Source organism: Thamnophis sirtalis, unplaced genomic scaffold (genome assembly GCF_051295495.1).
Source record: "Thamnophis sirtalis isolate CommonGarterSnake01/CBP01778 unplaced genomic scaffold, rThaSir2_p1.2 scaffold_3, whole genome shotgun sequence".
NCBI lineage: Eukaryota > Metazoa > Chordata > Lepidosauria > Squamata > Natricidae > Thamnophis > Thamnophis sirtalis.
This window is the reverse complement of record NW_028261383.1, coordinates 122,996,099-123,011,292: the sequence shown is the minus strand read 5'-3', so window position 1 is coordinate 123,011,292 and position 15,194 is coordinate 122,996,099. Positions and strand designations below refer to the sequence as shown.

The window sequence follows — 15,194 nt, the reverse complement described above, 5'->3', positions numbered from 1 at the left end:
GTGCATCAAAACCAGCATTTCAATTGCAGCTAGAAGTTAATTGGTGGCCAATACAGGGCCCATACTATACATGTAATATGTTCCCAATGATGGGAATGAGATGACCACTGTCTTTTGGATTAAGTCAGCTTCTCATGGCCTTTAAAGGCAACCTGATGCCAAATACCTTGGAGCCCTCCAAAGGGCATGAGGCTGCTGTAACATCTTGCCTAAAGCAAGTAGCAAGAGAAATTAAACAAAATATTGCAAGACCTCAAGGAGAGGGAAATAGTCCATGCATATGACTTACTCCTTGCTTATGGCTTCTGATATATGATTGGGGAAATTTTCAGATTATAAAATCAAAAGTTTAAACTTGTCACTTATTGGCGTCACAAAAGTCTCTTCTTGGTTAATTATTATTACTCTTACCTTTAAACCTTCTATGTTTTTTTAAACCTCCCAACACAGTTTAGGGATTTCCTGTTAAATTCCCATTCCAATATTACCCAGATCCCTCCCTGATTAGCTTTCTCAAGCACTGTTAAGGTAAACTAGAGGAATGTACTAGAAAACGTTTTAAAAATTCAGGGAGATATTCAGAAATATATCTGCCTTGAAAGTAGCCCATACTGTAAGGCACAGTTGATCACAAGTAAAGCTAACAGACAAAAAAAAGTTTTAGTTTAGTATATAGATACTATCCATATATTAATCTTCAAAGGTTATATTGAAATTATCACTTCTGTGGCAACTTTGGGAGATGCTGTATCCAAGAATTCGGGGAACAAAGACTTCATTTCCAACACTCAGTGGTTTGAATTTTACAATTAACAAAAGTATTTTGTTGTGAGCCACGGTGGTGCAGTGGTTAGAGTGCAGGCTACTTCTGCTGACTGCCGGCTTCCTTCAATTTGGCAGTTCAAATCTCACCAGCCTTCCAGCCTTTTGATGTGGGTAAAATGAGGGCCCAAATTGTTGGGGGAAAGATGCTGACTTTGCAAACCACTTAGAAAGGACTGTAAAGCACTGTAAAGCGGTATATAAGTCTAAGTGCTATTGCTAATGACAACTATGCTTGCTTCTTATGCAGGCCAATACAGTAGGCATATCTGAAACTAGAAGGGGTTAAGTTCTTTATATGGAAAGGTTCTGGAAAGGAAAGCCAGAAATGTTGAACTATATGCTCTTTGTCTTCCTCAAGGTCTGTCATTTTGAAAACATTGAGGAATCTGATAAGGAATCTAGTATTTGGTAATTTCATTTTATAAAGCAAAACGTCATTTAAAAAATTCCTTGGTCAATTGCTGATGTTTGTTTATACTTTTTTTGTAGAGGGAGACATCTTTGAATATCTCTCAGAATTTTTAGGAACTTTGCCAGTGACTGGTAATGAATCCGGTATCACTACAATGATAACCAAATGGGTTATGAATTATCTGGTATTAAGTAAAATTAATTCAGATAGTTAAAACACATTTACATTTGTCAGCTTGACCTCCCCCCCCCCGCCCAATCCTGTGTCAGTACAACTGTTAATGAGAGCAAAGCTATTATTTTCTTGTGCAATTTTGCAGTTCTCCAGAGCTTGTGGGTGGTTTGTTTGCTCACTGGTGATAACACTTGCTTCATTCTACCTCTTGCCTCTGGGTTTAGTGTGTTCTAGGTGTCCGCCCAGAGTAGAATGCAACCATGTTAGAAAAAGCTTTGGTTGCAGACTAGCCAATCTGCTATCGTTTGCTTTCACCTCCCAGCTTTCAAAAGGATTTGAACAAATGTGGAATATAGCACAAAAGGCAATTTTGCAAACAAAAAACACCCACTCAGATTAGATACTTCATTTTTGAAATGGATCAGACAATTACTGTAACACAGTATGAATTAAACACATGAGTGTACAGGGTAGATGGGTAGGCATTATTTTTTTATTTCATTTTGTATGAAGGGAATTTTTATTGGGGATCTGCCGTAGTTCTGAATTGGACGTTACAGGTAGTCCTTGACATACAACCACAATTGAGACCAGAATCTTTGGTCCTTGAGTGAAGTGAGACATCACATGACTGCTTTGTTCAAAAACTGCAATCTTGCGACTCTTGGTTGTCATCATTAAATGATCTCCTGGGCCGTTAAATGGGGTGAAAGAGCTGCCAGCTAGAGGGACTTGACCTTGCATGAAGCTGAAACCCTCCAGCAGGTACAGTAATCCTTTTGCTCTCAAAGAGTTGGCCGCCTGAGGAACTCTGTCATGTATGAGGCCAAAACCTTCCAATGGGCTGCTTTTTTGCTGTCAGGATTTGGGCACACAATGAAAAGATATGAAAAAGCCTCTGTTGGCAGGAAATCCCTAAAAGGCAGATCTCAGTTGGCCTCTGCCTCACTTCTCACAGTTAGCATACTTCAAAGATAATTTAGGAGCCCAGATCTAATCCTAATCCTAGGCCTAAAGAATGACACATTTTATAATCTATTGACCTTTACTTGACATATAAATAGGTAAAGAGTTTTTTAATCTTTTGCCAGATACTTATTTGGCTTTACTTAATACTCAATTAAAAAAAAACCCACCTTGATTGCAAAATAAAGAAACACACCTTCTTCATTTCCCAGCATGAGGGATGATATAATTTTGGGATTATGCACTGAGAATTTGTGGCGGTATATAGTTTCTGCTAAGCAAGAAATAAGAGCATGAGTCCACTGGTTTAAAAAAATCAGAAAACCCCCCAAATAAAACAGGAAACACTTGCTTTTAAAAAAGGCTAAAGGCAATTAGAGTTTTCTGTGTTAAAAATGCAATGACTTTTAAAAGAATAGGAGGAGGAATTGTTCAGGGTATAAATAGCATAAAGTCAATTGTTTGAATAAGAGAAATATGGAAGGGTTTTTTTTTTTAAAGAGAGAATGCAGGCCCAGATTTAAAGCTCAGGAGAGCTCAAGCTTTATCCTCTCCTCAACATGCATTCCGAAGCAACCAGCTGAATCTATCCACCTTTGCACTTTATCAAAAAGCTGTTGAAAGTAACATCACATCTGGTCTTAATCAACTAGATGTGGACTGTGTTTTTTGGATTTAGCTTGGCCTAGGATGTTCCCAGTTTCTCAGTTGAAACTGATTAAATCTGTCCATGTATTGTGAGATTGAGTTTTCATAATGTCTTCTGATTGCTGGTGGGTGTTCATGGATGTGCTCTACTTGTCTTTTGTCAATCTTTAACTAAATGCCTATACAAGACTTTAACATAGTGGCTGTTAAAGACATTACATTGCATGTTGTAGATGACTTTTATTTTTTTCTTCTTCTTGGGTTACTGCAGCCGAACCGGTAGTGGTTTGGTAGCCTGGGTCACTAGAACTGGCCGCGACCCAGGCCTGCCATGCTCCTGAACTGGTTCCCTGGGTGGCGCCTTTTCAGTTCTGTGCATGCGCAGAACAATTTTAATTGCCCTGCACATGCGTGTGCAGCTTGCATCAAGCACAAAGTGCGCACATGAGCGAACTGGCAGTAGAGCCTGCTGTAACCCACTACTGGGTTACTGGGTCTTTGGACTTATTTAAGATGGTTTGGATGCGGTAGCTCAGTGGCTATGATGCTGAGCTTGTCAATCAGAAAGGCCCGCAGTTTGGTGGGGCAAATCCCTAGCGCTGCGTATTGGAGGGCACTCCCATTACTTGTCCCAACTTCTGCCAACCTAACAGTTTGAAAGCGATTAAAAAATTTAGTCATGTTCGCCACATGACCACGACTAGCGCATCTTTTATGTAGTCTGGTAGGTTGTGTTGAAGTGAATTAAGTGGTTAGGTACTTTTTAATTAAAAAAAGGTATTTTTTTGAAAGATGTATAGGTGGTCTGTTTCCTTTCTAGTGCTCTGTTTTTTTGTCAGAATAATGTTCTTACATTGCTGGGTTATTATTTTGGTAATAGAATACTTAGTTAGTGTGGGATATTTTTTGATAGACTTGCATTTCTAATTTGTTGTTACTTCCTCTGCAGATGACAACATCCAGGAAGAGTAATGTGTTGTTTTTGTTTTTTATTATGACAAAGGTGTTGTTAATATACTGAATCCATACTTTTGGTTGTATATGAAGGAGTGCAGTGTTTATAGTACTCCCACACATACAACCAAAAGTATGGATCTAGTTTGCAAATGATATCTTCATCATTAAAAAAAGGGAAGAGAATATACACGAAACAACCTACATATTCAAAGGAATAACATTCACAAGGAAAGAAGAAAATAACAGGTCAAAAACATCTGAGAAACAATCAACCAATTATTACAATCACATGTAAATCACATGTAATCACTGGAGCACAAAACTAATTAAATGTTTTACACTTGAAACCCTGCAGTTTGAAGACATTTTTGTTTAGTCCATGTCAGGTACATAGGAAAGGGAAAAATAAAGTCTTCACAGGCATGCCTATGTGGTTCTTATGACAACAGCACCAAATAAAGGTAGTCCTCAACTTACAACAGTTTGTTTATTAATCATTCAAAGCTGCAACGGCACTGAAAAAAGTGATTTATGAACATTTTTCACATGTATGACTGTTGCAGCATCCCCATGGTCATGTGATCAAAATTCAAACGTTTGCCAGTTGACTCATATTTATGAGGATTGCAATGACCCAGGCAGAGGTGGGTTGCTCTTGGTTCGGCCGGGATTGGGCGAACCAGTAGTAATCGCAGCAGGAGGCCACGCCCACCCACCCGGGCCCTTCTGCACATGCGCCCACCCCCAAATTGGTAGTAAAAAAAATGGCAACCCACCACTGGTCCCAAGGTCATGTGATCACATCTTGCAAACATCTGGCAAGCAAAATCCATGGGGAAGCCAGATTGACTTACAACTGTACTGTACTAATATAATTGCAGTGATTTACTTAACAACTGTCGCAAGAAAAGTAGTAAAATAGGGCAATGCTCACTTAACAACTGCTTCACTTAACAACATAACTTATTGGCTGAATTGTGGTGGTAAGCTGAGGACTACTTACTGTAGGCTTAAGCAGCTTTTTTCTGGGATGTTTTTAACTTTACTTTCTGGCCTATGGACCTGGGAAATCATGGACAAACCAAATCCAATCCTACCTACTTTTACAAGGTCAAGGTCAACTAGAAACACCTGCCCTAATTCCCGTGGAACTTATTCGAGTCTTCTGGACACACAGTTGAGGACCGGTCGGAGTTTTAGTCCGGGGCCCCAGCAAGCTAACTTTTAAAACGAAATCTTTCGTGCGCATAAGAGCAGGCTAAAAACAAAAACAAAACGCGACCGGCTTCTGAAAGCGCTGGGAGTTCGTCATGAATGAATCCCGCTTCCCGCCATTCCCGGTAGCGGCCTGCCGATGGCCCCAGAGAGCAAAGCGCCAATCTCAAAAGCCAGCCCTCCGCCGCTCATTGAGAAGAAAGTCCCGGAGCAGCGTTGCTTTCGCTCGCCTCACTGAGCTCAGCCTTCGCTTCGCGCCGGGTCGCCCGCTCCGCTCCTGGCGGCTCTGAGGCGATGGAAGGAGACTCGGGCCAAGGCGCTTCCGAGGAAGTTTTGCTCTCGGGCGTCTTTCGCCTCGTCCCTTCTCCGAAGGCGAACTGTGCCCTGAGCCTCACGAGCGGCGCGGAGCTGCTGGTGCGCCGGCTGGACTCGGCTGGACGGAGCAGCAACGCGGGCAGCGCGCTCAGCCTGTCCACTTGCGTGGGCTGCTACGCTTTCCAGGGCAAGAGCGCCTCGCAGCAGCCGGCGGCCGCCTACTTCTCCGTCGTTTGCTACCCTTTCAAGAAGGGCTGGTGGTACCGCGGGGAATCTCGGCAAAAGGTGGCGAAGACCTTTTGCGTCCTCGCGTCGCAGGACGCCGAAGAGAACCGGCACGTTGCCGAGACCTGGGTGAGGACGATCCGAGAGCTCTCGGCCCCCCATCTGGAAGGTGAGCGAATCGGAAAAGGCAGAAGAAGGGATGTTAGGCGGAGGTTCCCCTAGCTCGCTTTGCCTTGCGCCGGTCGGCAGCGCGCACCTTTATCTGAGGCGGTTGGGTTCACGGTAATAGGCGAGTCCCAAAGGCAGCGGCTTACTCGTTTGTGCTGGGCGAACTCTGGCCAACCTGACTTGTAAAGCAACGTTGGTGTGTTGTGCGAAGCCAGCGAGAGGGGGTAGATACTTATGGTTGAACAAGTTTGATTACAAGGGTTGCGAGAATTCCACCTGAATATTTTTATCCCATTGGATTCAGTTGGTTTTGTTCCCTCCAGTGCCTAAAATTGCAATCCTATCACAGGACTTGGGGTAAATATCTTGGCTCACCCTGGGTAAAAAGGACAGGACCGGCCCTTACTTTTTGTCCAAATGGATAAAGCACCGTCTAGATTTTTTTTATGTATATAAAATTGCTAAAAATTAGAAAAGTGTTAATTGACTTTGAAAACTATCCCATTCATGTCCAAATGTGCTTTTTCAAAAGGCAATTGAATGTGTTGTTTCTCTTGAACATGCTTTGCTTCTCATCCAAGAAGCATCTTCAGGCATTTTTTAGGAGAGAAAACCCCCAACCCCATTACAGGACTTGAGGTAAATATCTTGGCTCACCCTGGGTAAAAAGGATAGAACCAGCCCTTAATTTTTGTCCAAATGGATAAGGAATGTCTAGATTTTTTTTAATGTATATAAAATTGCTGAAAATTAGAAAAGTGTTAATTGTCTTCGAAAACTATCCCATTCATGTCCAAATGTGCTTTTTCAAAAGACAACTGGACATGTTGTTTCTCTTGAACAAGCTTTGCTTCTCATCCAAGAAACATCTTCAGGCATTTTCAGGAGAAAAACATATGCAGTTATAGGGTAAAGCTGGTATTAAGCTACATATATCTTTGGCTGCTATACAGCTTTGGAATGGGAGCTTCCATTTGCTCTTAGTCTTAGTGGACAACCAGCTAAATATGAGCCAGCAGTGTGCAGGGGCAACCAAAAAGGTCAATGCTATACTACATTACATTATCAGAGGGATACAATCAAGATCAAGTAAAGTACTAATACCACTCTATAAAGCCCTAGTTAAACCACACCTAGAGTACTGCATCCAGTTTTGGTCGCCACACTATAAAAAAGATGCTGAGACTCTAGAAAAAGTGCAGAGGAGAGTAACCAGGATGATTAGGGGACTGGAGACTAAAACATATGAAGAATGGTTACAGGAACTGGGCATAGCTAGTCTAGTAAAGAGAAAGACCAGAGGAGACATAATAGCAGTGTTCCAATATTTGAGGGGCTGCCACAGAGAGGAGGGGGTCAAGCTATTTTCCAAGGTACCTGAAGCCCAGAAAAGGAATAATGGATGGGAACTGATGAAAGAGAGATTCAATCTAGAAATAAGGAGAAACTTTCTGACAGTGAGAACAATCAACCAATAGAACAGCTTGCCTTCTGAAGTTCTGGGAGCTCTATCACTTGAGACTTTCAAGAAGAGATTGAACTGCCATTTGTCAGAAATAGTGTGGGGTCTCCTGCTTGAGAGGGGGGGTTGGACTAGATGACCTATAAGGTCCCTTCCAACTCTGTTAATCTATAATCTATAATACTTGCGAGAGTGAAAATGCATGAGTGCAGGACTTGTTGGTGTTCCAAATGTGCTTTATTTTCCAACAGACGAGCCCATCAGTTGAAAGATTTGAAAGGTTAGTTTTCATCTCAACAATCAAAAAGAATGAACTCTAAGGAAATATCATAGAGATAGCATCAAAACGCAAAAGGGGACGAGTAACCCTCCCTGCCTTTACTACTGGATATCTATGGCCAGTGATTTTTCCATATCAATTATAATTTCTTACAGATTTACTTGAGATTTAACTTGATCAAAAGGCATACATTAAGCTTCAGAGAGAAGATGTTTAGAATGGAAGACATGCCATTATTTTTGATCTTAGGAATTTGGGCTAGGGCATGGGTCAGCAACCCACAGCTCTGGAGCCGCATGTGGCTCTTTTATCCCTCTGCTGCAGCTCCCTGTCTCTAGGTAGAGGAAAAAAGAGGCTGCACTAGGGTAAGGGAGCTGGACTTCCGGTCAGCTCCAGAATTGAATGGAGGGGCTTCCATTTAGGACCTTTGTGGCTCTTTGATGTTTAAGGTTGCCGACCCCTGGGCTAGAGGGCAGAATCCACCTCACCTTTCTACTTTCAGAAAGGCCCTTTCTTCCCTCATCCCTTCCACATCATTTTGTAATCCATGCCAGCTCTGTGGGACTTGTTCAGGATTTATCTGGAAAGAACATATGACTGCAATCCTAAGTGGAGAAAATTATCCTACTTTGCCCTTTAAAGAACTTCAGAACTGTCATGCTGGCTGAGCCAAAGTCCATCACTCTTAGCAACATGTTTTTAATAGTAAGTAGATGCATTGTGATTTTTCAAATTGCCCTTGACTTTTTTATTGCTTCCTGTTTGAGTGGCATTTGTTCCTTTGTCTTCACTGGATTTTTATAAGCTGAGTTGTTCTTCTAAGATGGAACCCTCTAAGCAAATAGGAAGGCAAATAATAACCAGGAGACCTGTGGCATACTGTAGTTTATTAAAAGAACTGGTCATGAAACAGAGAATGAAGCTTGATTAGGAGAACTAACCCCAGTCTATTGTGTTCATCAAGGCTTTATCAATTCAGTATAAGATTTGCCAGGCCTGGAGGAAAATGAATGAATATGAGGTATAAAGGTCCTTTACAGATATTTAAGTACTTCTCTTAAATAAGGTATTTGTACAAAAGGGGTATAGATCCTACCATGTTCAGCATTATTAAATTAAGGCTACTGAACCCCATTCTTGGGGATCTTGGATTCTATAATTTAGAAGCATCTAAATAGCCACAGCTTCCCTACCTTTGAAGTAGCTTAAGGTGAAAAATTAAAATTTAAAGCCACACCTGAAGGCCTTATGTGGGCTATCCAAACATTTCATCAAGCTAATTTTAACTTGATGTTAATCCTATACTTTAGGAGTAAGCACCCACAACTCCAATTATTTTAATGTAATTGCAATTATTTTTAAGTAACATCGAATCACTTACCTTTAATGGAGTGCTGGGTCTGGTGTGCCAATAAAAGTTTGTGTGCAAAATTTGCTTAGAAAAACTTGTGTTGTAATTGTTAGGGCTGGCATGTTTGACCTGTAAAAATCTGAATTTTCACTAGATGCCAGCAGAGAGATTCAGGAACAAACTTTTTACAGCCATCCAAAGGTCATTTGGAGTTTTGCAGTTCAGATTTGGTAGTCCTAGAAATTGTAGACTGGAAGAGATGTGTGGCTGAAAAAAGGTAACCTTAATTTCTGCCTGGACAGTAGGTTGCAGTGACCTTCAAATACGAACTTATCTTCTTGAGAAGCTTGTACAGTTCCAGGTGCCTTTAAAAAGATTATATAGGCTTCTATTCAATAGGTATATTACAGTAACTTTGCAGACCAAGCTGTAACTACAGTTTCTTTTGTGGTAGATAAATCATTTCCATACAATGCATATCATGGTGTGCAGTCCCCTTAAAACAAAAGGTTGGTAAATAAAAGCATTCAGAGCTGTATATTCATTTATTTAGATTTAGGAAATGTATCTTTGGTAAGGATTAAATAGATTCTACTGATTTGATCTTACTCCAAGAATCTGTTTCACCAGGAGTAACAATGGGATAAGAGAAATGGATGAACACACAGTGGGAAGCAAAATCCTCTTCCAAGTTTTTTACAGCTGTTATTACAGTTTCATTCTTCCGTTAACCCAGAATATGTTGCTGTTATGTGAATCATTGTCTAGTTATTTGGATAATAACAAGGAACCTCGTATGTGGTTTGAATCACCCCAGAAAGCAGTGAAAGATCAAATTCTTTTCCAAGACATTTATTACTCTGAAGGTTACAACAATAGTTCTTTATTTCAGCTATTCTGCGAGTTCTTTTGCTAGCTCTTTTCAAAACATCTCCTTGGGGAATTGTGCTACACTCATACAAAAATGGCCAAATTAGGCAGCGGAAAGTTAAAATGAAGAGCTCCACTAGGTGAGTTTCACAATCACTGTAATGATGTGCTTCTTCATTGCCACTGAATCCCATTCCATTATAGCTCTTCATGACACACCTGGGCAGCTTTTAAGTTTGTGTTACTTTTTAAGAATGGTGCAGTTTTCAAATACTTGGAGAACTCTGTGACTGAGTGACAAGTTCAGCCTTCTGAGGTTAGCTTTTCAGCAGATACTTGTTCAGGAGAGCGGGTAACCTGAAAAGATCAGGCTATATTGAAAATAGGAGAGAGAAGCTGAACTCACAGGATGTATGGAGCATCTTTGCCTCAATCATTTTTGAAGCATGGTCAACCCTTAACAGCAGGACCATTTGCCTTCCTATATTGCAGTGATGGCGAACCTTTTCGGCACTGAGAGCTGAAACAGTTGCACAGAAACATTGCATGCGTGTACACATGCTCGTCATGGCCACGCTCTGGAAAAGCCAAACTTCCAGGTTCTAGCGCACATGTGCACCCGATGATCAGCTGGCTGGCGCGCATGTGCAGGCTGGTTTTATGCACTGCCGCACACTCAAAGGGATCGAGCTCCAGAAAAGCTGAACTTTCAAGCTCCAGCGCACCTGACAATCAGCTGGCCGATGCACATGCGCACATCAGTTTTCGGCACTGTTGCGCGTGGAGAGAAAATCTGATGATCGCAAGTGCATACATGCCAGAAACCCTGGAAGACAAACAGGCAAAGCCACGTGTGCCAGGTGACATGGCTTTGCATGCCACTTCGGGCACACGTGCCATAGGTTCGCCAAAATGGCTATATTGTCTGCAATTATCTTTCTGTTTGCTATGTTGCAAGGTTTCCTTCTCATGAAGTAGAAACACAGGAGACCACTTTCTGTTCAAGCTGGTGATCTGCTTGGTTTTGCCTGTGGAAGCACATGAACTTGGAGTCTGATAGATGCTTAGGGGTGGCTCCTTCGGTCAAGGCTAACATATGGACTTGTGATGAATGCCTTACTCAGACTCCTTCCTCCGCAGCTTCCAGGCATGCAGGCATGTCAGTCAATCATGGAGTTGCTGTGTAATATAAACACAGTCCAGAACCAGGAAGATTTCAAAACCTTGCGGTCGCTGTCTACATCGTCAGTATGGTGACTCAGCATTTTTTTAGCCATGAAACACAGATGAAGAAAAAAAAACTCGCTTTGAGTTTGCTAATTGAAGAATGAACAGTACTGTTGGTTAAATCAATCTTGTTTCATTTTAATTGTTTTCCAGGAAGAAGGAATCCTTCTGCTTTCCCCTCTGCAAGAGGTCGTTGGGAGGGTTGGAGCGTTTTCAGAAAGGAAACGGGGGGCGGGGTGAAACAGGGAGGGAGAATTGCTGACTCTCTGCTCAGAATTCTGCTGTATGAAAGCAGTGTGTGAACTGCTTAGAAGAGGCTGCTGCTTCATTGGTCATTGTGGTTAGACAGCCTTTAGCCTGTCACAATGCATGCCCTCACAGTGGCTTGCCCCCGAAAGCCTTTTGATATCCTTGTGACCTAGAGAGGAGAGACGGGGGGGGCTATAAAGCAGTCATAAAAGTCAAGATGGCAATCATGTCCTGATGCATGTAGGGGACTGGGCTTTGATCACATGTTTGTGGACTTGATCTTGATGTTTGATCTTCTCCCTGAGGATATCCTTAGTAGAGGTCATACTATATCTGGTGTGCTATTCTCCTTCCATTAGTGGTTAGCATTTTTTTTTTTGTTTCTACAAATTTTCTGGGCTTGATCAAATCTGCAGAAAGTCTGAGTAGTTCTCAGGGAGAAATGAGTTGCAGAGGAAAAAGTAAGGCCAATAACCTCTGTCATTTATGCTTGTTTGGAAATAAAATTGATATGTTGGGGTCAAAAGCTAGAATGATGACCGCTCACCTCCATAGGCACAAAACTAAATCAAAGAAGAGGACATTGGAAAACTTCCTACAAATAGGATCTTTCTGAAGAATTAGATTATTTTGAAGCACTCTATTCTATTCCCTTGCAAACATGTAAATTACTTTCTACTTTTTACTTTTAATACTAAGCTGTGCCATTCCTCCTCTGCTAATATTTGGGACAGGATCCTAGTGTGCACTGTCTTACTTTCTGATGTAGTATATTTAACTGAGAAGAGAATTGCTCAACAAGTTATTTGTTCATTTTTATGGTATTATATAATGTATGTGAAAGAATGAAAGCAGAGCTGTATGATTCTAATGGGAAGATATGAACAACACCAATACGTCAGATGTGACTTTAATTACTGAAAGATTACAATTTTAGGAGCCTGCTTTCAGGTTGTCTAAAACTTTTTTCTAGGCTGAATGCTAATCAACCCAATAGAAAAACTCAGGAAAGGAAGATAGGGAGTAAAGAGTAAAAACAGGGTTAATATGATAGGATTGGTATGATTAGGTATTGATATAATTAGTTTATGCCTTCCTCTTTTGGGCCATTGAAAGATAAATCTAAAGCAGAAGTACTTTGGACAGTAGCCAATTTAATTTCAGTTTCTCTCCAAATGTTCTTTTGTAACTGTCTTGGAATTTGGGTCTTTATCTATTACACCAACATGAATCTAAAAAACCCTTAGCATTTGAAGTGCACTGGACATTAACAATAAAACCAATTCACCCATATAAGCAACCCTGTGACTAATGTGATAGCTAGCCACAAAGATGGAGAGCCAGGATATTGCCAGCACATGTGAATTGGGCCCTAAGAGAAATTATATCTGAGCACCGACTTTAGAATGGAGCCTAGACTAGACAGACGAAACCAATATGAATGCAATATGGAGTGTGACATTTCTTATGAAGATCAGTATATTCAAATTACGTCCTAGACATTCTACAAACAATCAGAAACAGATCTAGGCAGTTCTTGATACGCCTTTTGTGGGATTTGGGTCTGTTGAAAGTGATTATTTGACTATATATAAACAAGGAGAATGTAATAAGGAAACATTCCAGAATTTCATTTACATAAAAAAAACCCACTGATATCTGAAGTAACACCTTTCTCATAGTGTTACCTTCTTGGTATGCTTTGCATACATCATTCAATGTGACATCTATCACTTGCACACACTGTATATATCAGACATTTGCACCTTTAGTGTGTTTGGAGAGATAAGGAAAGTGTCAGAGTGTTATTGGGAGCATGCACTTAAAAAAAAACAACACAGAATGAAAAGTGAATTATACTTCCCGTTAAAAAAACAAAGTGAATAGAACAATTTTCTAAATATGACCATCTCAGACCTGAAGAGGCTATTTAAACAATTTCCAGTAGCAAAAACGATGCTTCGCTCCACAATCAAAATAACTACCAGTTTAGGCAAAGTCATTTCCTCCCACACAAACAAACCCATCAGCCTTTTATGTAGACAAATTCAGGTATTCACTTTAAATCCCAGAATGAATCAGAATTTGTGGATAGTTAGATGCAGAATCATTTGGGTTGCATAAGCATTCATGTATAGAAGCAAATGAGTGAGCAACCTGGGAGGACAAGTTTACTTCATTATCAGTAATCTCTTGCTGGTACATCAGAAACGAGCGACTTCAGCAAATGCCAGGAAGGAGGCTGTGATCTCGCGTGTGCTCTGCTGCGGGAGGACACACTTACCCATATGTTTCCTGACCTTTGTTTTCTGGGTGGAGAAGCTGATTCCTTGTCACACCTCCCCTGTAGCATAGGGAACGAGATGGAAAGCTTGCAAACCAGGTTGGTTTCTGGCTGGAGGTGCATTGTGAATACCATGGATTATGTGAGGCAGATACTGTGTGGCTTGCGTAAATTGGCTTGCTCCATGAAAAAGAGATTCCAAAAGAACCTGCCCAGAATCTTTAATGCTCTTAGAGTTGGGTGGACGGCTTTCAGTGCCTAATAGGAGAAAAAGAGCAAGAATGCTCTTTTCTCTGATACCGATCCTCAGCGGAAGAGGCTTGCCACAGAGAGCATGGCCTGGTAACCAGTATGGTGAGATGGTTACGATCAGAAGTGGATTGTTGCCGCCATTGTTGCTCGTTCACTTTGCGTGTGCTTTGCGTGCCAGACGTGTGCTGTGCGTGGGTGCGCGCATGACTATAAATTGTTCTGCCTATGTGCAGAACATGAAAAAAATACTAAAAACCAGGGAACCGGTTTGGGGGTGTGGCCGTCCTGGGTCATTGCCAGTTCTGTGACCCAAGCCAAAATACCACTACCGGTTCTCCCTAACTGGTGCAAACTGGTAGCAACCCACCTCTGGTTACGATTTAGTTATTTGTGTGAACCCAGCCAATAATGGCTTATTCAGTGAATCATACAAATCAAGACCTAGTGAAATTTGAGTTCTGTTATTAACACATCTTGGAAATGGTCTGTAGGAACCATATGGCTGATTAGTGGTTCAGTAAGTATTTCCTGACAAGATCACACTGTTAAAGGAATGAGCATGTTAATGCAGTTAGATTTTCTCAAACACACAGAGTTGCTTTTCCTTCAAAGTCGCATCATTTTTCTTCTGTTTATGAAAGAAAGTGCAAATGCAGCTAAGGCCCTATTTAAATATCAGCCATCTCTATATTGTTACAAATAACAGCAGGATCTCTGTTTTCCTTTCTTGGGGGCCCCTCTTACAACTATATCTTGGTAATTGGGAGGGGTGCAAAGTGACTCAGCAGTTTTGACTTCTTGCAAATCAGCAGGTCTCTGCTTTCAGAGACATGAAAAAATTTCTTTGGGGTTTTTCTTTGAATCATGTAGTGCTGAATCACAGCTACGGGATTTGGCTATTGCAAAATCATCTGGCAAAAATAAGCAAAGTTTATTCTCTAGACCCCCCCCCATTTCAGAAATAAGCATTAGAACAATGGGTGGGATGACTGGGTGGGTGGGTGGGATGACTGGGTGGGTGTGTGGGTTGAAATTCAACATATCTGAAGAACATAGCCTTAGAGAAAGTTTGAAGTACACAGACAAAGACAAGAATGCCACAAAAGGTTATAAATTCAGATGCAGTCATTTGCTGACCCGCTTTACAACTGTCAAGACTTATGACCGGAATTGTGGTCTCAATTACAGTCGTACGTTGACAACTGCTTGTGTATATAAGGCACTTATGCAAAAGGAATGAGCTACATTAGTGGTCTCCAATCTTTCTGACTCCGGAGACCGCTGTTGGCAGTGGTGGGGAGAGTTTTGTGCGCT

At 41.3% G+C, this 15,194-nt stretch overlaps 1 protein-coding gene across 2 annotated transcripts in view; it reads left to right on the top strand.

Moving 5' to 3' along the window:
• Positions 1-5,407: 5,407 nt before the first annotated feature.
• Positions 5,408-15,194, top strand: part of SPHK1 (sphingosine kinase 1) — a 38,155-nt gene continuing 28,368 nt past the window's right edge. For both annotated transcript variants that reach the window (XM_087709885.1, XM_087709884.1), the window contains exon 1: positions 5,408-5,906. In XM_087709885.1, the coding sequence (XP_087566011.1) occupies positions 5,492-5,906 (415 nt within the window). In that variant the 5' untranslated portion in view covers positions 5,408-5,491. The remainder of the gene's footprint in view (positions 5,907-15,194) is intronic.